Here is a 23,084-nt window from a genome sequence, read left to right on the forward strand (position 1 = left end):
TTATGCTGACAACTTTGCCTGCTCACTCCCATTTTTCTGAAGTGACAGATCTGAACCTTGTCTCAGAAGAAAAAGAAATCTCAGTTAATTTTGTCCAAAGTTGCAATTCTAGCTCCAAACTTATACTTGTAAAGTATATATTTTATGTAAGTTACAGTGAGAGTTATCTCAATATTGACAGAAAGCAGATGCTCAGTTTAATTGCCCCACAGACATAGCTGTTAATCATTTCTTGGTCATTGCACACATTGCTAGAGCTATTTGTCACTACATTTAGCTTCTGTTCAAGGTAGATTCTAAATGAAATAGTTGGAATTTGCCTATCATGGGGCCTGATCTTGCACCACTGAAGTCTATGGGAGCTTTGGCATTGAGTTCAGTGGACACAGGATCAGGCTCTTGTTGTACTGCCATGGTGCAATGTTTTAACTAATTTCAAATAAATTCATTTTATGAAAGCTAGAGGGGATTCTTACAAGAATCTCACCCATTTTCTCCCCCTTTGCCTTGATTCCCATCTCAATACCAGTAGCTCAACTTTTAAGCAGCTAAAATCCTCTGTCAACAGCATAAATTTGTTTATTATAACTATTTTGACTGCCATATTTAGAACCTTCTCTCTTCCCTTTTCCCTATGCAGAGCCCTCTTCTAGTCTGCTTTTTGTTTGTCTATAGACAAGGCAGTGTGTTTTTTTTTTTAACTGTCTATAATTTACTAGAAAATTATTATACAGTGAGCTGGTGCTTTGAGTGGGGGGTGCTTTAGTGTAAATAAAAATCCATACACCCACTCATTCCTCTCCCACCCCAACCTTTGGGGAAGTTGCAATCCAACTCTAGATTTGCCATAGCAGACAGCTATGATTTTAGCAGCCTATAATAGGCAACCCTAAAACAAGGGTGGCAAGGGGTGCTGGAACAATCTGTGTAGTGGGAGTGCTGAGAGCCACTGAACCAAACTGTAAACCCCTGTATATGATGGAGACAACTCCAAGCCAGGGGCCGCGGCCAAACCCCCAGCTCCAGCACCTAGGAAGGGTGGGGTTTATTACACAACAAATACAAAGGGTAAACGCCGTTTTAGGTACACGACAGCCCCAAAAGAATCACGTTCCTTTGTACATGGGGATGGGTATTTAGTACCTGCCCTGGTGTGAGTTACTCACCTAAATTATAGCTGTGTAAACTGTCTGAGAGAGAAGAGACAATATCCCGCAGTGGACAAAAACTAAATTCTGGTATGTGATGCGTCCAGAGGTTTCAGCCCAGGAAAGGGCAGCAGCAGTACAGGCCCCTTGCCCTTTCCAGGGAGTTACATTACACTGGGGAGAAAACACTGGCAGCCCGGAGCTCGCTAAGGGCCCCACAGACACAGGCAGCTTCCGGGAGCGAGGCTGAATCGTTGCTTCTTGCAGCTGATCTCTGCCTCTTCCTGGCCGGGCGGGCCCCGCAGTGAAACAGGAATTGAATACAGCCTGCGGGTGCCGCGTCTCCGCGCCAGAGAGCGCGGTACAGCCAGCAGGAGTCTGCGCGGTGGAAGTACGAACTGGGCCCACTTTTCGAGCTAATGCAAAATCAGTAACTTCCCAACTAGAGTCCGGAAAGATCGTAAGATTTTTTTTTTCTCCTCTTTGTCTCTGCAAAGTTGCCCTTCGCTCCGCTGATTTTCTTTAGTCCGATCTCCTGGGTTTTCAAACACAAGAGCTGCGCAAAGAGTGCTCCGGTAAGCCTCTGCACTGATGTGGGTTTGGGCGTTAGCGGACAGGGAGTACGTGCTGTGCTGAGGCAATTTCCTCATCATTGCAAACACAAAAGGATTTTTTTGTTCTAATACCCCCTGTAAGGTCCAAATTTGACAGCATTTTTTCCCCAAGATCTGTTTGCTAGTGACCAAGTTCTTGCACGTATATCACAAATTGCAGATTTTGTAGCAGCTGGTTTTAATGAGAGCTTGTATATCCTTTGTGGAAGGCATGTTTAAAAACCCCACCTAGGTTTTATATTGAGAGAAATACTATAAAATGCACATAAAATAAATGGAACTAAATATGGAGGGTTAATTACATACCAGAAAGTAACAAGACACTGGACCAAAGTTCTGCAATCAAAAATACATAAATGTCTTAATGAGGTTACGCTAGAACTGAGGGCAGGATCAGCTTTAGGGGTAGGCAATCAGGGCAGTCACCCTGGGTGACAATTTGTAGGGGGCAGTCCATTGCCCATGGGGTTGGTCTCTTTTTGGCTCTGCTGATGGGCTAGCATTCCCCACCCGTCTTCACTGCTCCTGGGAGGTGCTAAAAATCTTCCACATGACCAGGAAAAGATCTAGGGCTTTTCCTGGTGGACGGCAAAATTCAGCTTGTTGGGAAAAATAGAAATCCCCCCCCATGAGCCAAATTTTGCCCTCAGTCATGCTAGTGTATAGTGAAAATAACAACAACAAGTAATAAAAGTTTTAGGTCTTGCTCTGTATAGATTTTTCTATCTAACAGTCTCAAAGTATGTGACTTCCTATGCATTAATTAAGCCCCACAACCCAGCTGCAAGGAGGGTATTTTACTTAGGAGGAAATTGAGATTTAACAAGATTGGGTGACTCACCCAGCCTCACAGGTGAAGTCTGCTGCAAGGCCAGGAACAGAATCCAGATTGCCTGTGCCTAAACCCCATGCCATCCTTCCTAAGAAAAAGAGAGTGATCTACTTTTTTCCCCAAATATTCTCATAATCCCTTCAAAAACAACCAAGAAAATAAAGTAACAGTGCCTCCCAGATTATTCCTCTGTAAACTTTGGAAATGGATGTCAAACATCTGAGCCCACACCTTTAACAATAGTGTCCAGTCACTGCTTCATTTTAATCCTGTTACGCTTCTAGTGACATTGCCTGAAACTAAACTATGTACCCTGCACCAAAATAAGAGTCCCATAATTAAAATAAAGATTCTAATTTAGAGGGATCTTATAATATCTCCTGGCAAGTATTTCCCCTTGTACCCCACTGGATGTCAAACATCTGAAGTGTTACTATAAGCGCTGGGCTAAATGTCACTATGATTAATTAGTACTTTATTCCCGAAACACCCACACAATAAGACAAAGTCTCTGGCAATTAAATTTTTCCCCACTCTCAAAAATCTGTTTTTTCTCATCTGTTTCTCACAGTAATCTCACAGAGTGGTGTGGTCACTATCAACAACTGAATCAAGCCTTCTCAGGGTGGATTTGATTTAAATCACTGGTCAGGAAGACTCAATTTAATCATGGATTTCTACATAAAACTGCATTCTTGTTGGTTGTTATAACCTTAATACATATTCTTCACAACTCAGAGATAGATGTAGGTTTCATTTTTATAAGGTATGCACTATACACATTTTTAAAAGTGATTCTGAAAACTTTTCAGATTAGTTTTTCAGCTATATCAGAAAATGAATGATTGGCTGGTTGGTTATTTCATTTACGAAAGGTAATTGAAGTAGTTCACCTCCCAATGATTTCATAAATATCTATCTCCAATTCAACAGGTTAATCATTAATATTTGGAGGATTTTCTTGCCATGCTGTATTAAGAGGAGACCACCACCAGACAGACATTTAAATTGTTTTATTTAACTAAAACAACAACATTATGTATTCTGCATTTTTTCCTTCAACAGCAAAACATACAATATTTAACAAAACAAGCATATGAATTTTTGAATTAAACATTCACGTTTTTAAAAATCAGGTTTGTTTTTGTTAAAGTAAAAAATAGTTAAATGAAATATTTTGAAAAAACCAAAAATTAAATAGACTGTCAGCCATGTCAACATGAGAAACTTATTGGCTTCTGCAGCTAACTCAGTCATCTTCATCCATTTCTGGGATTCTTCATTATGTTGAAACTGAAATTTAGCTTAGTAACATAGGAAATACTTCCAAGATTTTATGGGTGTAATAAAAGATTAATTACAAGCTACACGTTACTAGAACACATTACAGAGTCCTAAAAAAGCCTGCCTCTCTTCTTATTTACTTTTCTGAATCTGGAAAACAATGATGAAAAAGTGATGCAGAGCTTAAATTCTGCTGCAGTGGTAAAGGAGCCAGGTCAGATTCTACAGCAATCTCCTGTGATGATCTTCTTTTAAATACAAGTTCCTACACAGGTAGGTTTATTGAACAGAATATGAATTCCAAGATTTAGTGCCTGTGATTGGCAAACTGCTCTAAAGTTCCCTCCCCTTTCCCTAGATCTTTTCTAAGTGACAAGAGACTGACAGAGTGAGACAAACAGTGAAGAGTTTACAGTTTGCCCCACCTTCCACAGAGCTTCAAAATTACATTTTTCAGAGAAACAGTATCAATATACAGTTTGAATGTGGTAAAACTGAGCACAGGAAGACTTACCTTACTACAGATTTGTATCAACACAGTGCTTTACCTAAGTCTTTTTAGCAAGGAGAAAGGTCAGTTCTTCAGCCCTGCCATTAAAAACCAAACAAAAAAAGGTTATTTGAATTCCCAATGCTAAATAAAAATACAGGGCTTCTCGTGAGTGTTATAACTTTGTAACTGTCTCAGAACTAAAGCACAGTACAGAGAAGAGTTGGAACAGTTCACACTTTGAGTACCAGCAACCACTTAGGAGAACAGACTTTTGAAGCTGTTTAGTTTGTATAAATACATAAATAGAAATTGGGCTAGAGAGAATGGCTCTGGAGTCTGGGGGTTAGAGCACTAATCTGAGAGGTGGGAGACCCAAGATCCAGTCCCCCTGCTCCAATGACTAATTATTTATCCAAAAAGTGGAACAGCTTCAACAGCAGAGACTGAGGGGCACCTATACAGGAATATCCCAGAGCCCATTTGTTATGGCAGTCTCCTGAGAGGTGGGAAACAACTGTTCAAATCCTCTCTCCCCATCAGGCAGAGGAGGAAATTGAACCTGGGTCTCCCACATCCCGGGTGATGCTCTAACCAGTGGGCTAAAAGTTATAAGGGAAGCACCCCGTCATCACTTTTGAATGGACCCCAACACTTAACCAGGCCCTGCAGGCAAAAAGGGTAGGGGAACATCTGAGATCCCACTGAGGCTTAGGCATGAAAGAGGTATCCCGAGGCCGAGGGGGAGGTGGTGTGTTCATGACCAAAGGCAGAAACTTAGGACACTTTATAACAAAAAAAATTTAGGTGCAGAGAGTTTACAAGCCTACAGGTTTATGCAGCAGCCCAGTGGGGGTTTTGTGGATTGCAGTGGCACCTAAATTTGGGGCTTAAGTAACTAAATCCCTTTGTGGGTACCTTTGAAATATGATTTTTTAAAAAATAAAATCAGAAAAATAACTAGTCATGATGGACCTTGGTCTGAAATACAGACTTAGTTCATGTTAGGCTTGATGGTTAGGTCCTGTGGTGGAAAAATAAGAAATGTGCCTCAGGGGTTAAAGGCCGGGCATGGCTAGGAGGGGGTAGCCCTCTGACTGGGAATTCTGGCCACCACTCAGAACAGGCTGCTATAAATTAGACCAACTCTCTGAGCCATCTCATTCATGCCAGGGGCCATTTTGGCTTCCAGTGCAGTCAGGAATCAGGAAGGTGCAAGGTGGCTTGAAACCACATTTGTCCTCACTCCTCTCCAGCACTGAGAGTTTTGTGCTGCACTCCACAAGCCCCAGCACATAATCCTTCCCTGTACACATGCCTGCTTGACTCAGTACAAACCAATATTTCTGATAACTGAAAGGGGATAATGCATTGTGTGGCCTAATATAATTCACTTAGAGTTCAGCCATTTTATCTTTTTTAGTTACATTTAATATCAGGTTATTCAAATAGTATCTGCAATAAAAACAATGCTTCTTTCAAAATGGTGTTTTCTCTGGGTAAACAGTTGGCTATAACAATATAATACTTTTACTCTTTTTACCTTTGTACCAAACAGTGAGAGGAGGAGCCAGCTGTAAAAGACGGCATTGCTGACTTTGCTGCTTACCAAGATTGTTAGGAGGAGAGGGGGAAGGACAGACAGACATGTCTTCAGAAACAGCCCAAAGTAAAGTTCAGGCATCTTCACAGCAACAAAACAAACAGGTAAATTGGAGTTGCTTCCCCTTTCTGTTGAATGCTATCTTTAGCCAATGACTGGCATTTTTGTATTCTTACTATCAAATGGAATCCAGGTGAACAGCTGTCTGAATACAGGGACTTATACATATAAACGAGGAGGAGGGGTGGCTTGCCAGTATTCCTCTGTGGAGTTCCTGCTGATTCATTTGCAAATTATTAAGAGATTGCTGGTCTCCAGGTCAGGTGTCTGTGTCCACTATACTCATGGCAGCTTTCTCAGGGGTATCTGGTTGTTTGGGGCAAGGTTTCAGCTCTTCAGGAGTTACTTGTCATATATAAAGCTTTTACATTTTCCCAACAAAGATGGCGTCATTTGAGATATTTTCTTCATAATATAACCAAGATTCTGGGAGGCATTTTTTCATAACCAAATGAAAATGCAAAAGGCAGTAATACAGTATTTTACAAAGTAAGTGGGGTTGCACAGGTATAATTGAGGGCAGCCTTTGGTCTTATGTTTAAGTTTAGTTTAATACAAACTGACAAAAACAATAAATCTTATGGCTTAAACTCCACCCTAAAATAGCTACAGGTTGGCCCATGCTTCCCTTGTATACCTGGAATATGCAGCATTTATGGTGTAAAATATTAAATGACAATGTCCAGTCCTGTAGACCACAGATAGGTTAATTACAGCATTGCTGCTTTCACTTTGTACTTCCTTGAATAGCTCTTAATTTTTAGCATGATATTTTTCTACAGAATTAAATATATAAAATTTGAAAAAATAAAGCCTGCATTCTGTTAAAATGTCTCGTAATGTTAATAACAGATCTAGTCCATGTCATTAAGTATGTTTCAGGACTTCTACCCCTTCTGCTGTGCTGAGATTTTGCTTTTCATATTTCAATCCAAAGTAAATTTTTACACCTGAGTTAGAAATTTCTAAAAGAACTAAGTTTATAATAAAGTGTATTGAGGCTATATAACTGTAGGTAGTTTAAATATAGTTTATAGTATACCATACAATATTAAAAATAGAGCACATTTGGTTTTAGAATCATAAGTTCTTGCACAATTTTCTATATATACACACAGTAACTCCTTGCTTAACATTGTAGTTATGTTCCTGAAAAATGCTACTTTAAGCAAAATGATGTTAAGCAAATCCAATTTCCCCATAAGAATTAATGTAATGGGGGGGGGTGTTAGGTTCCAGGGAAATTTTTTTTTTTCCTTCACACACACAACCCGTATAAGTCATGGTGGAATCAGAGGGTGGGATATTTCCCAGGGAATGCCTTGCTGGTACATGATGAACTAGCACTCGGCTGAGCCTTCAAGGGTTAACACATTGGTGTTAACGTAGCCTCAGACTCTCCAAGGCAGCAGGAATGGAGGGAGGAGACACAGCATGAAAGTGGTTGCAAACATTCCCTGCGGAAACTGACCGTGATGATGAACCCACGCTATCCCACTTTCCAAAGTGTGTGTTTGTGTGACATGCACATTGCTCCTTTAAGTACGCTGACCCCACTCTAAGTAGACTGCCTTTTTAAGTAGATCAGCAAGTTGAGACAACAGCTGCTGCTGCCAGCAAGCTCCCTCACCCCTGTACCCTGTCATGTCCCTCCCCACCGCGCTCTGTGGAGATGGGGGTACAGGAGCAGGGGGACACCCTGACATCAGCACCCCTCTTCCCCCCACCCCCTGCACAGCAAGCAGGAGGCTCCTGGGAGCAGTTCCAAGGCAGAGGGCAGGAGCAGCAGACAGCAGTGCTGGGAGGGACACCTGAACTGCCCGGCAGCTGCCACACAGGGAACTTCAGGGAGCTGATAGCGGGGCTGCCAGCCCACCCTGGTTCCAGGCCCCCATCCCTAGCTCCAACGGGCTGCTCTCCCTGCAAGCAGTGGACAAAGCAGGCGGCTGCCAAACAACTTTATAAGGGAGCATTGTGCAACTTTAAACGAGCATCTTCTCTAATAGATCAGTGATGTAACAATGGAACAACGTTAATCAGGACGATGTTAAGTGAGGAGTTACTGTATTATACTTCTCTAAGCTCTGTACAAGGTTTCAGAATGTTCATGTTCACAATTTCTGGAAAATCCAGCCTTCTTTTGTGTTATGACCCAGACTCTGCCAAATTCTGCTCAGTACAGAGAAGACAGAAAGCAGAGGGCAGTCAGAAAGCTGGTAACCACCATCTGCTAATTCTAGTCAAGCTATCTTGGTCCTGGTCCCAGTCCCAGCTAATCTGCTCTAGTTTATGCCAGCTGGCTATGGCTTCTAAAGGACCAGACCTCTTGTAAGAGCCAACAGAGCACAGGTGCTCTCTGGCTCATCCTCAACATCCAACTCAGGTGGAGTCGGGGGGCCAGTTGGCATAGGATTTGGTTACACTGCTTTACACCCGCTGCAAGCTCCCCTATGCTGAAGAAATCTAAACAGGCCTGTTAAGGCCAAATTCTACCACTTTTGTGCCATAGGTGAACATTTAACTAAGAGTAATTTTGATATGAAATAACCCTGTTCATAATCATTTACTTCTTATCTGTTGTTTGTACTATTGTAGAGGTTTTATTACATTTGACATAGTTTATGAGCAGTACAAGTTTCATATACTATACTATGACCTTATGTGACAGGTTTGCTCTACTCACTGCTGGATGGCACCATCTGTTGGTGGCTCTGGGGATTAGCTTAGTCTGGTTAACACCCCTTCCAGCAGGTATACCCCATTAGTTTCTCCCCTGCAGCCTCTCTTGCTCTCAGGAGCCACAGCAGCCCTCTGGCCAGGTCACTCAGCATTCCCCTCTTCCTGGGTGCAGTCCTTCAAATTCTCTGTCACTCCCACAGTGACCCCAACGGTCTTTCGGTTCACTGCTCCACCAGTGTCACTGCCCCACTGGTGGGTAGGAAAAACCCAGGCCCACCCTCTATTCCAGTTTCCAGCCCACGGACCCTACAACATGCGGCCAAGGTCTGCTCAGTCCCCAACCTTGCTGCTTATTCCCTGGGCTGCTTCTTACCGCAGCACTCCCCCACTCTCTGGGGTTTGCCAGCCACTCTACTCCCTCCTCCCAGGAACAACCATGGGCTACTTCCCTCTATAACTGCTAAACACACCTCCCTTCTCCCAGAGGGTGACCATAGACTACCTTTCTGCAGCCCTTCTGCTTCCAATTTCCTATCTTTTGTAGAAGCCCCACCTGTGCTTCACACATGAGCTTCTCTCTAATTAATTGCCTACAGCTCTCCCCTGTTCGGAGCCTAATTAGCTGATTGGGCCCACCTGGCCCAACCCAGCTCTTGCAGGGCCAGTGTGGGGAGCACACCCCATCACACAGTGCTATGAAACTTGGTTTGTGATCAATTTGAAGGCCTTCCTCAAGCAACACTCCCACTAACTTTAGTAGGAGTTGTGTTTGAATGAGGACTGGGGCGTTCACTACCTGAAAATGTAATAATGACTGCAGCCAATAAACCTATTTCATCACCAGGATTACAAAACTAACAGGGCTCACATTGAGGTGGTACATGTCAGCATAGGTATATCTCCAGCTGGAGCTGGGTGTGCAGTTTTCCACTGAGGAAACATACCCACGTCAGCGGCGATTGAGTTAGCATATTAAAAGTAGAGCATAGCCATGGCAACAGGGCTGGCAGGATTGGCTAGCCACTCCAATTATGTACCCTCCCAAGATATTGTAGGCACGTACTCAGGGCTGCTAGCCCACCCATTCCTCATGCTGCCATGGCAACAGTATTTTTAGCGCAGAGCTAGCTTGGGTATGTGTCCTTGACCTGAAAATCACATCTCCAGCTCCAAGTGCAGACATACCCTATGGCATACCAACATCTCTACTGAGGTGGCACTTGTGCTACAAAATCTGAGCTTTCATTTTTTTAAAAAGTACATTTTCAGTTTTTGTGATTGTAAATAAAGCCTTGGAAATGTGAACTGCGTGTAATTGAAACAATGACATCTGCCTGAGTCTGCACAGAGCTTTCAACAATAACTATGAAGTCTAAACTGCCCCATTCGTCTCAGTGAGATGCAGTGGCAGAAATAGCCTCCTAAGTCAGTAGGTGCACTCAGCCTCCTCCTCGCCCCACTGAGGGGGCACCGACCACCTGCAGCAGTACACTCCTCTCCAGCACCACAATCCTAATCCCAGCTCGGTGTGGCGGGAAGGCCTAGGGGAAGAGGGGTTGGCCTGGAGACCAAGCCCAGCTTTGACTCACCCCACAGCAGCAGCTCCTATCCCTCGGGACTGGGGTTGTGCTGGGGCTGGCTCCGACTCCCTGCTCCGTGCGTTGTGACCTGGCACATGGAGTCGCAGCGCCATTCAGGTTTGGAAGTGTTGAAGTTTATTGGTAAATGGAATAAAAGCAAAGATAAATGTAATAAAATCATATCTAGAGTACAGGGTAGGCCACAGCCTATCTTGGTAGGTTAAACCTTAGAGTTATAGTCCTGGTAAATTGAAGACTACCTTCCTAGCATTCTATGTGTCTGTCCCTCCAGCTATCATGGGCTCTGCCTTTATCTCACCATCCCAGTGCCTGAGGTCATAATTGCCAGTCAGAGTCTATTCCAATCCCCTCTTCACTTATACTCAGTTCCTTTGAAGTCTAGGCATGAATGCTATTACCTGGTGACTGCTAATCCAGCACAGATGAAGCCAACATACCCTCCCCAGTATATGTACCAATTTTATTTAGTAATGAAGAGGATTTGCTTTCATGAGCAAAGAGTTTTTCCATTTCCTGTTACTTAGTATACATCACTTCACAGTAACTTCAGGAACTTTTTACAGATCACATATTTATAATGACATCTAGATACCATATTGTAGGTCTGTTTTTGTAATGAGGAATAAAGAGGGAGGAGTTGGGGGGGGTCAGAGAGGGCCCTTGATAGTATCCCCAGGATATTTACACCAGGTATTTCACATTATTACTAGCACTTAAAGCAGCTATGAAACCTTTCCTGGGCAGCCAGATAGAAACATAATAAAATAACAATTTATAATTGTCTTCTTAAACAGAACTAAGTCCCTGCCATGTTGCTACAACTGTATACATGCACTGTACAGGAGACTGATTATGCAAAACTCTTGTACAGTGCATGTGTACAGCTGTAGCAGCACAGTGGTGAGTTAGTTCAGTGTAAGAAAACTTATTGATGAGTAAGGTTACGATTTAGTCATGGATATTTTTAGTAAAAGTCATGGACCGTGACCCTGTCCATGACTTGTACTAAAAATACCCCTAACTAAATGTTAGGTGCTGGGGATGAGGGGGCGTTCCAGCAGATGCTGCTATTCCGGGGGGTGGGAGGGGGTGGCCTGGGGCTCTGCCACCACCGCTGCTCTGGCCAGGGAGCGGCCAATGGCCTTGCCACTGCTGCTGCTCCTCTGGGCGGGGAGCAGTCTGGGGCACCCAGGGAGTGACCAGTGTGGCTAGCCCTGGGGCTGCCTCAGCTGCTCGGGCAGCCCTGGGGTCAGCCGCTGCAGCTGCAGAAGTCACAGAGGTTCCGGAGTCATGACTTCCGTGACCTCTGTGAAAGACTCCTAGCCTTAATGATGATTATTACAATGGTTAGAAATCCAGGAAAGCAGAAGCCCCTACCTTCCCTCTCCACATGACTCCTATACCCACCCCCTCCCAGTAGCCTCTGCCCTCAAAGGAAACCCCCCTACTGTCCCTTCGAGGAGCCCTGCCTGCCCCCACCCTGCTTCTTACCCCTCTTGGCTGGCTCAAGGCTTCCTTGGGGGAAGGAATTTTAGGGTCTTCCCCTCCGTGCCCCATATCCAGCCCTTCTCCCTCCCCCCGGGATCCCCAAAAGGGAGTTGCATCATAACCTGGAGCGCCACCCCTGTCCCAGCAACACCATAGGCCTCCCTATTGCTGCCCTACCCCATCCCCTGCACTGCTGCTCCCTACCTGGCTGGACAAGGAGAACAGACTAGCTTGCCCCTCCACCCTACCTAAATCCTTTCCCCTCCATGCTGGCTTGAGGATTCCCACTGGTCCCCATTGCCAAGAGAAGTTGTTGTGGTTTTTGGCAGGCAGACCTGAGTGCCAGCTGCACTCCCAGCCATGCACATCCAGACCTGATTTCTGTGGGTGCAGTTCAACCATGGACCCCAGCTAGAGCCAGCCTTGGAGAGATGTTAACTCAGATGCCCAGAGATGGTACTAAAATATCAATATTATTAACTATTTCACTGCTCAACAAAGAAAAGAGAGGGACATACACAATCTATTGTGAGTGACATTTTACTGCCATTACTGGGTGGGCATCAACAGAATCCAGTAGGACAACTGAATCCTTCTGAGGAGAAACCCAGCCAGAGGAGCCCAACGGAGCCCATAGGTGTATTTGAATTGCACGAGTCGGAGTTAAGACTGCAGTGCCTTGGAGGGCGTGAGAGATTATAATTTGAATATCTGCACAACCTACCAAGAGTAATTTCTCATTTGGCATTTCAAGTGGTTGGGGTTTATTTTGTGGGAGGACCTGAGAGTAGCATTGCCTTTTTTTCCTATCAGTTCAATCCCTGAACATCAGCTAAAGGAATGTGGCTGATCAGAAAAAAAGAATTAAGAGAAGAAACACCAATTTACTGCCTGTCTAAAATTAATACCTAAACTATTGCAGGCAAGATGTTCCAAATAGCATGACATTTTTTCACTTTAAAACCTGAACAGTGCTTCACATTTCTGCTCTTGAATTATCAAATATTTGATTGCTTCACTAACTAGAGATGGGGTTTGTGCGTGTGTGTGTTTGTTTTGAGACTTGAGGGAGGGTTGCTTTACTTATGAAAGGAAAATACCTTTCTCTTCACTTTACATGTATTAGTAACTATTTTTAATCTTAAATGATCTAAAAATGATCTTATAAGATAAAAATCAGTAAGCTAACAGAAGATTGCTCTTTTCAGTCTGGTCTCTACTGTCCTATCTCAGATGCTCACATCAATAGAAAAGAAGTAGAAAGGATCAGTCGAGAATGTAGAAATGAAAGTTTCTGGTACAGAGGTAGGTAACTCATGTTAATTCTTATCCCAGTGAGAATCAGCACCTGATGTATTTTTAGCTGAAGTACTGCTTTAAATTCTACTGCATGTCTTGCCAGTTACTTTAACATTTAAATTTATTTGAGAGAGGATTGTTATTAGGGCCTTATTCTGTCATCCTTACTTATGCTGAGTAGTACTTACTATGAAATCAGTGGGACTACTTACATAATAAGGTACACTTAATGTAAGTAAAAGTGGCAGAATTGTTCCCTTAATTGTTAATAGTTAACTATTATTATTAGTTGATGTCACTATTTTTTAAATCTATTATTACTCTCACCCAAGAGACACTTTTCATTTTCTTTCATGTGATCTTGATTTTGAATTTTTTCAAGAAATAACAAAATTTCTATTTAGTTTCAACAACAAAAACAAAAGTCATTGCAGAGTGAGTGTAAAGTTGGCCAGATGGCAACTCTAAATGTGGACATTCTGAAAGGAAAAGATTTGAAAAGCTTCTAAGGGTTTCATCATTTAATCAAACTGCTATCAAGGTCAGATACATTTTAGTTTTGCTGTCTTGAGGGGATATACTACTATGGTCATGCAAGTTTTTGTTGTTATTTATACTGCAGTAGCACAAAAAAGTCACAACCAGGTTGGGCTCCACTGTGATAGGTGCTGTACAAACATAATGAATGACAGTCATTGCCCCAAAGAGCTTTCCGTCTAAGAGCAGGCATAATAGGTGAATGAGACAAGCAAGCTGGGATGGAGAAGACAGGATAACAAATACAAAAAAGATGCACATAATTCTCAGCCAGTCAGCAGTAGTGAGCAAAGTGCTGAATTTTTTTGTTTGCTTGTTTTTTTCAGGTCTTCCATTGTCTCTAGGAAGCATGCTCATCACTCAGGGACTAATTTACAATGGTAAATGGAAGATATACATGTATCATTTTATTTATATTAAAAATGAACCTAAGTCATGCTGATCTGGAATCAGCACTAAATGAGAATTCCTCCAGAGCTTGCTGCTTTTCATATTTGAATGTTCTTCCCACTCAGTGCCATCACTGTTATAATGATTTGATAATTAACTATGCATTGCCACAACTCATTCTGAATACAGTAAAAGCTGTGTTATCTGGCACTTTATCAACCAGAAAGCTTTATTATCCAGCATTTCTGATATCTCCCAATACAAATCTTCAGTCTAGTAACCAGGACTGGTATACTGCCTAGGAGGTTATGCAATTGCACATTCTGCCCTCTACTTTTATGCAAAAGAGGCAGAAGACAAGTAAGCAAGCTGATGATATGAATTTATTCAAAAAAGCAGCTTCCAGGGTGTGTCATAGGGTCATTACAGATTCAGCCCAATCTACTACACCTTCTACATCTACAATGATAATTGATGTTGATAATGATGACCGTGAGGCACTGCAAGAGCCTGAAGTGTCTTCTGAATCATCAAAGAAAGATCAACTTATGTTCAGTACAGTTTAAGTGTATTTTTAGTGATCTGGGTGTATGCCATGTGCTGCCCATAGTGATACGTAGTGTCAAAAGATAAAGTTTTCTATACAGTAGGTTACCTGTATACACCTAAGTGCTTCAAGAAACCAGCCACTCTGCAGTGCAGTACATTGGTGAATACCTGTATACTGTACTACTGTATTTTATATTTTATTCATTTTATTGTATTCTAATTTCTTTGCAAATTGATATTCCATTGGTAAAGTATAACTCTCAGTTAACTGGAATATTTGATTAACCGGCACCCACCATTCCCCCAACATGCTGGATAACAAAGCTTTTACTGTATTTCCTTTTGAATTCAGACCTTTGCAAATACTAGCGGCCTGAATATGTCACGATTACATTCTGTAATCAAGAATCATCACTGACTTCATTGGGACTACTTGTGGAATAGGATACAAGTCCATGTAAGTCAGGGTATCAGAATCTGGCATTGTAGCTCTAAATTCTGGCTTCTAGAAAGCATTGGCAGTGTTTCTATGACTGTATGCCAACATACATAGTGGCTCAATGCAAAGAGTACTGGCTAAATGGGAGGACAGGGAGATCTTAGACAGCTGCTGTGTAATCTGCACAGAGGAGTATCACGTTACATTTCTGTAGTGAATCAGCCTGGTTGCACTCTGCATGCCTATGGAGGAGATGCAGACTACTTTCTGGGTTTCTCACCCCTTGGCAGATAACTCTCCCCACATTTCTGCAGTAGCTGGATATTTATGCTAAAATGATCAGCGGTGAAGTAATTAAGAATGCCAATTTTAAATGGCCATTATTGTGCCTTGACTTATTTGAGATGAATGGGGCATCTTGTACCTCTTTTGAAACAACTGCTGAACACCTGGACAAAGTGAAAATAAATGGGCTTTGCACGGAGGACCTAATAGGGGCTAGGGGAAAAGAAATCCTCCTCCCCACAATCTAACACTTGGAATAGAGTGGTTGCATAACCACTCCACTGTGTATACTACAGCTCATTGGCTTTAGAAGAAGCTGGGACTTCTGTGCATCTCCTATATTATGTGACTCTACAGTGGTGGATCTACTGGCCGCCACTCTATGCTCCCTCTGCCACCAAACTCTTCTGTCTGGAATTTGCCTGCGTAGCCTAGCACTGTCACCCCTACTTCCCTTCCATACCCTGCCTCCCACTGACATCCCACCCCAGAAATACAGTGGTTCCACTGTTTAGGGTCTTCCGTCTCATTGAACGGGGTCATTATGTAGCTCTTAGAGCTACTGTCACACTCTCTTTAAATTCTGCAGAAATGGATGAGTCACCAGACAAGTGCTGGTACAAAATTCAATGGACTGGCTCATTCTGACTCCTGCTCCTTTGATTGGCTGAGATTAGATATGGCAGTCACATCACACAGTTGTGATCAGTCATCCTGTCTGGGTATTTTGAACAGGTTCTATACAATGTCCAGAATGGTGGTTGCAACTTGTGAGCTCATGGGTGAAGGGGATGTAAACAGGAAAATTGGAGGGATCCACAGGCATTTGGAGGATTATATGGAAAAATCCTTATGCTGCATTTTGATTTGCTGTCTCATGGCATCAGCTGAGCATCCACAGATACCAATACATGATGCTACAAAATTGAGATTAGAAACAAGCCACTATTGTCAAATTAGTCAATTTGAGGGGAGGGGGAATTTTGGTGGAGAAGGATGAGAATCTTTCCATTTTCTCCTCTGTTCATGAACTACATCTTCTCTCCTCAAAAGCCCAAATGTCAGAGTGACTCCTCCATTCCTATTAAAAAGGATAAACATGACTCTATCTGGTGACAGTTAACACTGGGCTGATTATTGGCAAAAAAGGTCCTAGGAGCTATCTCCCAGTTTATGCTGACCCAAAGAGCAAGAAATTGAATGAGAGACCTGGACTTCAATCCCCCACATGACAGCACAAAGTATTTTCCCCCGAAGCTTGTGTGCCGCTGCACAAATAAATGCATTGGGAATTACCAGAATGCTTTGGAAATTGTGTATTTTCCTAAATCAAAGCTACCATACTTGCAGGTATAGGCCTTGCTCTGAGAAATGAGAAAGGCTTATTAGAAAAAGACCCCTTTTGTTGTTAGATGTTGATGAGTTTCTCAAGTGGATAGACATTCTTAACTATTGTGTTTTATTTTAGGCTTTCTCTCATCAAACCCAAGATTTGGATCATTACCTAAAATTGCATGTAAGTCAGTACTTTTATTTTAAAAGGAAAGAAAAGCTTGGGGGATCTTTATTAACAGTAGAATCTGCACTTTCCAAACCTCCACTATCCGGACTTCCTTTGTGTGCTAAGTGTGTGTCTCCCTGTTCTAGTGAACGTCAATTATCCAAACTTCTGTTTATCTGAATCTATAAGGTGTCAGCATAGCAGTTTAGGTAAATAGGATTCTACTAAGTTTACAAACTAATTTATTAAGTAAAGCTTTTTTAATTAAGACTTTTTCAGTAAGAGTGTATATTCAATTTTTAATTGCCCTATCTGCACTATTATATTATTGCAAGGTCAGCCCTCACCATGGTTCTGTCAATAACACTATTCTCAATGGTCTGTTTGTCTGCTTCTTCCACAAGCACCTCTCCCATACTACCTCTTTCTTGTGGGGAAAACTTCCAATCAAAATCTGTACCTCCCCACCTTTGCCTCATTAACTCTCACCTTGAATCATAGAATATCAGGGTTGGAAGGGACCTCAGGAGGTCATCTAGTCCAACCCCCTGCTCAAAGCAGGACCAATCCCCAATTAAATCATCCCAGCCAGGGCTTTGTCAAGCCTGACCTTAAAAACTTCTAAGGAAGGAGATTCTACCACCACCCTCCTAGTGAAAAAGTTTTTCCTAATATCCAACCTAAACCTCCCCCACTGCAACTTGAGACCATTACTCCTTGTCCTGTCATCTTCTACCACTGAGAATAGTCTAGAACCATCCTCTTTGGAACCACCTCTCAGGTAGTTGAAAGCAGCTATCAAATCCCCCCTCATTCTTCTCTTCTGCAGACTAAACAATCCCAGTTCCCTCAGCCACTCCTCATAAGTCATGTGTTCCAGACCCCTAATCGTTTTTGTTGCCCTTCGCTGGACTCTCTCCAATTTTTCCACATCCTTCTTGTAGTGTGGGGCCCAAAACTGGACACAGTACTCCAGATGAGGCCTCACCAATGTCGAATAGAGGGGAACGATCACGTCCCTCGATCTGCTGGCTATGCCCCTACTTATACATCCCAAAATACCATTGGCCTTCTTGGCAACAAGGGCACACTGTTGACTCATATCAAACTTCTCGTCCACTGTCACCCCTAGGTCCTTTTCCGCAGAACTGCTGCCTAGCCATTCGGTCCTTAGTCTGTAGCGGTGCATTGGATTCTTCTGTCCTAAGTGCAGGACCCTGCACTTATCCTTGTTGAACCTCATCAGATTTCTTTTGGCCCAATCTTCCAATTTGTCTAGGTCCCTCTGTATCCTATCCCTACCCTGACATAATGCACACAGAATTCTGCCATCTGATCATAGATAGGCCAATGATGAATTTGCGCTGCTGATTGTGCACATAGCTAATCTGTGATACACTATCCTACAGTTTTCTCATGTTCTCTCCCTGCTCTTACAACCTTGCTTATTTTATCTGCCTGTTATGTCTAGTCTTTCAGAGTATAAGCTTTTGTGGGGCAGGTACTGTCGTTTATTACATAACGTACAGCAGTAAGGCCCTGGCAATACCCTATGACTACCAGAATGAGTTCTCAACATGGTTAAGTTCTCTAAGTATTACAGGAAAATAACTACTCAAAGATATATAATACAAATTCAGTTTATCCTACGTGTCTAATTTTGGAACATTTTGTTAAAAAAATTGTTTGCACAGAAATTGTTTTGTATTGCATTTACATAATGCAACCATGCCATTTAAATGACATAAGCTCCTGTGTTTTCAAAAGCCAAGCAGGTTGCATTTGGTGTAGACTTGGATTTGAGACCTCCACAGAAAATTCAACGTGTTGCCAGAAGTAGCTTTTCTTTTTGAATGAGTACTGAACCAGAGCCTAGGGGTATTAAGGAAGGCTGTGACGTAGGAAGACAAGACTTAAACTGAGGTCCTAGCTAGTGGTAGTCATCAAAAATACCATGGGCCATTTTGCAAAGGCAGGGGGAGTCAGCTCTTATGTCTTTGTCAGATTTCACCTTGCGCTATTATTGCGCATCTAAATTCCCCCTGAAATTCCAAGTGTACACAGTATTCTTTTTCACATCTAAACTGTTGTGCAGTGTTGCTGTGTATTAACCAGCTGCAGTGTTTCACTCCACAGATGGTTGCATTTCAGTGACAAGAGAACTTACACTATTACAGTATAATCTTTGTGTTTATAAAGCACTTTGATTAAAAAGTCCCACATAAGTGCAATTTACTGTAAAAAGGACAAATGATAGTTCAAGAGTCTAACTCAAGATACTAACAATATTTTGTGATCTGTTTGTACAGTTGCTGGTGCCTTTGGTCTTGCCATTGGGACAATGTCATACATACGAGCATGCCAAAGAAAGTTCCAAAGTATAGGAGTTCAGCCATTTGATCCAGAACATAAAAGGTTTGTCTTGAATATAGATCGCTCAATCTTAGATCAAAACATAGTTATTGACAATAGAATGAAGGAGAGAGGCAACTACAGAGTACATTTAAACCTTTTGCTTTAGTTCACAGGGCACTCTTGAATGCTATACCTAAGGATATATATTGCAGTTATGCAGTTCCAGATTATGTGGTAATTATTAGAAAGATACAAATTAAATACAATATAATCTGCATTGTTTGGAAGACATAAATAATCCTATAATTTAAAGGATTAAATCCCCAGCCTCTCCCTATACTAATTATAAAAGATCAACAGTTAGCAATTTACCTTCTGTCTGGTGCCATTAAATATCACACCATCTATCTGGCCTGTAACTTGAGGTTCACCTTTGAATTCTCCTTTGCTCCATATGTCCAAGATGTATGTATCCAAATCCTACATCTTTTTCCTCCACCACATCTTCATATCCCTCAGTTAATCATTCTCTGCCATAATTAACGCAGCCTCCTTTTCTCTGGCCAATCCTATCTCCAGTCCATACAAAATGCAGCTGCTAAGATCATTTTCCTTACCTCAGACCATGTCATCCCCTTTTGAATCTCTCTACTTGCTCCCTGTCCAACACATCAAGTTCAAGTTTTTTGTCACTGCCTTCAAAGCCCTATACAAATGCTACTCCCACCCACATCTCATTTTGCATTAACTCCCACCTCCTTCCCTGAGCCTATGATAATCTCCCTCAGTTTGTCCACGTCTACTACACTGCTCCCCGCATAGGAAATGCATTTCCAAAAGCTCATCCACAAGGCCACCTCTCTGTTTTAAAATCCCTTCTGAAGGCCCACTTGTGCTGTGATGCCTATGTAAATTAGCTGACTGATAATGGGAAATTGGAAGGGTATTTTGAAATAATTTAAATATCCTAAACCAAAATTTTTTTTTAAATAAAATCTTCCTTCCCCCACTTAACCCCCCCACCTCCATCCTCCCAAACCCTGTTGTGTTAATACAACACTATATTACAAAGATGTGGCCAATTGGCCATCTGTATCTTGGTAACCCTTGCCTTTACCCAGTGGTCTTGTCTAGATTGTGAGTTCCTTTTGTCAGGGATCATGCTTCCTTTTCCTGCTTGGAAAGCTCTACTATATTTTTGGGCACTACTGAAAATAAACAATACATAATAATAATAAGGTTGTTTTGCTGGGGCATTCAGACATCATCCCATACCGTAAGACATCTGGAAGGACTGAAGAACTGCGGGGGAGGGATAGCTCAGTGGTTTGAGCATTGGCCTGCTAAACCCAGGGTTGTGAGCTCAATCCTTGAGGGGGTCATTTAGGCAAAAATTGGGGATTGGTCCTGCTTTGAGCAGGGGGCTGGACTAGACAACCTCATGAGGTCCCTTCCAACCCTGATATTCTTTGATAAGAACATAAACCGGATGAATGGAAAACAAGAGATTCCTTCTATAAAGCCTGTTCAACAAATTCCTTCTAAAAGAACACATACAAATATGCATCACAAAGATGACAGCTGTGTTAGAGAAATATGAGCAAAAATTTTGAATGCTCTATTTTCCTCCTGATTTTAGGCACTGTCATCATACCTGCAAGGAATGCGAAGCAAATTTTGGATCTAATGGAAAGGAAAACTCAAAGCCTTCAGCTTCATAATCCCAGGTACACACATTTGAAGCTTAAGGAAGCTTTTGATTTTATTCTTTATTTTGAACAGTATTCTAGTTTAAAACACTTGCCACAATACAGTATAAACAAACTTCATGAGATGAAAGCCTGAGAATCAAGAATTCTGTTTGATTCTGAAGTTAACCTTGATTCTTCATTTTCTCTTTACGTACATTTCACAATTTTAAATTCCCACTTCCAAGGAACTCCTAATTTAGCTCCAAAGTTCTCATGCAAACAGCACTACTTTTTTTTTAATCCAGCAGGATTCTCTGGCTAGTTGTAAGTTAGAAGAAAAGAAATAAATATTTCTCTACTAGTTTGAATGCCGTTTTCTGTTCCCAATATTTTTTTTTAACTTGAACATTTATGGACTGGTCATTTTTGGTATGTCAAAAATACAGCTGAAATATTGATGTTTTAAGAACGTGACCAGTAAATAATGTCCTTATTATCTGCATGTAATACTACATGCTAGCTCAAACAAAGTATGGGTTTGATGCAGAAATTATTGGGTGAGGCTCTTTGGCCTGTGTTATACAGGAAGTGAGGCTCGATGATCATAAAGGGTTCCCTCTCGCTTTAAAATCTCTGAGAATGACAAGGAGAGGGATATTTTAGCAGATCCTGTTCATTGACCCAAAACTGTGTGATTTTGATGGATTTTGTCAGTGCATGGTATTCACAACGAAACATGTTGATGTAACGTTGTATTATCATTGAAGAAACCATTAGGCTGAAGTGTGGCATTATTAGATTAGTGTCCCCCACTGGTCTTTAATAGTCTGAATGAATTTTGTTACACCTGTGGCCTTTTTTAGCGGCTACAGGAGTTAGCCAGTGGAGTAAGTAAACAGTGAGGCCTCATTTGAACCTAGCCTACATGATTATTGCACTCAATATCTGCAGTAATATAGGGACGCAGTAAGATTCTCAAAAGCACCAAACCAACTTGAAAACCAATGGGACTTAGGTGCCTAAGTCATTAAGTGTTTTGAGAATTTTTCCCCAAATCTTGCTTGCCTCACTCACATATGATTATTTCCATTGACTTAAAATAAAGATGCCATAGTATGTTTAATTAAAGATTGCCATTTGTTCACTGACAAGTTGTTTGAGTCTAGTTGAGAGCAGGAGTTGGTGCATATTTTAGTTTGCTTACTCTACTGGTCTGACAAAGACTGAGTATGTTAACCCCTGGATCCAAATGCAAAGACCATCTCCTTTCTCAAGCTTTTGACAAAGGGATTATTGTGAGCAGTGTTATTTAATATACAAGTACTGGCTAGCTTTGAAAACTATGTTTTACATGTACCCAGAGTCAGTTCTGATGGAAGAATTCTGAAATTTAGGAAAAATGTTAAGCAGGTTTTTTTAATACAATTCAACATTAAAAAACTGAGATTAGAGACTGACTGAATATTTCAATTAGAATACACAAAATAGTATTGTTTGATCACTTTTTTCCTTTTTAAAATATGTACAATCAATGAGCTAAAAGTGTGACATATGGTGGATATTGCTTTTCCATCATTTCTCATGCTAAAAATGTGCATCATGCTCAAACTTTCTTCTCAGATTACATCTAATTAAAATTATTGTGCTGCACACACATTCAGGACCAAATTCTTACCTCAGAGATTTGTGCAGAACTCCCTCTGAAGTCACCAGATGCACATGTACATCTGAGTAGAACTTGGCTCTCAGAGCTCAGTATTTATAAAATGTGATTTGTTTGTTTCAGATCATGCCTCTTCTTTTTAAGAAGTTACTTCATATCTTGGTATCTGAATTGTAGAACTGACAAAAATGACAAAATCCTGCAGAAAAAGTCTCTTCCTTCAATAGCTTATTCTGGACAGAAGAAATTGAGCCTACAGTCCCGTGTAAATCAGTACACTGTGAGGATTGGGTTGATTTTTAAAAAGTTTGCCTATATAATAAATGCTAATTCCTAGAACTGCAGTTTGTTTTTTTTCTGTTGATATCACACCCCAGTATGTTTCTTTTTCCTTAGATGCATTTTAGCTCTTGGCACTGAAAACTTAGATATTGCAACTCTTGTAAGTGGCAATGACCTGATCTCAGTGCAACCTGCAAAAGGCCATAATTGGAAGCATTTGTCTCCTGCATGAAAGAAAAAGAATTCAAGAGTATTTAAACGATGTTGCACTGCTAAGCAACCCACCAAGCCCCC

General features: G+C 41.6%; 1 protein-coding gene across 3 annotated transcripts; it reads left to right on the forward strand.

The window, feature by feature from the left end:
• Positions 1–1,464: 1,464 nt before the first annotated feature.
• OCIAD2 (OCIA domain containing 2) lies at positions 1,465–22,847 on the forward strand. 3 transcript variants are annotated; one of them, XM_077815658.1, is made up of 8 exons: positions 1,465–1,723; positions 5,927–6,075; positions 13,008–13,104; positions 13,962–14,015; positions 16,767–16,814; positions 19,109–19,214; positions 20,794–20,881; positions 22,632–22,847. In XM_077815658.1, the coding sequence occupies exons 2-7, from the start codon at positions 6,016–6,018 to the stop codon at positions 20,873–20,875; spliced, it is 447 nt and encodes a 148-aa protein (XP_077671784.1). In that variant the 5' UTR covers positions 1,465–1,723; positions 5,927–6,015; the 3' UTR covers positions 20,876–20,881; positions 22,632–22,847. The 3 variants fall into 3 exon arrangements, with proteins under 3 accessions (XP_077671784.1, XP_077671785.1, XP_077671786.1); XM_077815659.1 differs by having other exon boundaries at positions 1,465–1,608; XM_077815660.1 differs by lacking the exon at positions 1,465–1,723 and adding an exon at positions 4,042–4,151.
• Positions 22,848–23,084: the final 237 nt, after the last annotated feature.

The sequence above is a fragment of the Eretmochelys imbricata genome, chromosome 4 (genome assembly GCF_965152235.1).
Source record: "Eretmochelys imbricata isolate rEreImb1 chromosome 4, rEreImb1.hap1, whole genome shotgun sequence".
Taxonomy (NCBI): domain Eukaryota; kingdom Metazoa; phylum Chordata; order Testudines; family Cheloniidae; genus Eretmochelys; species Eretmochelys imbricata.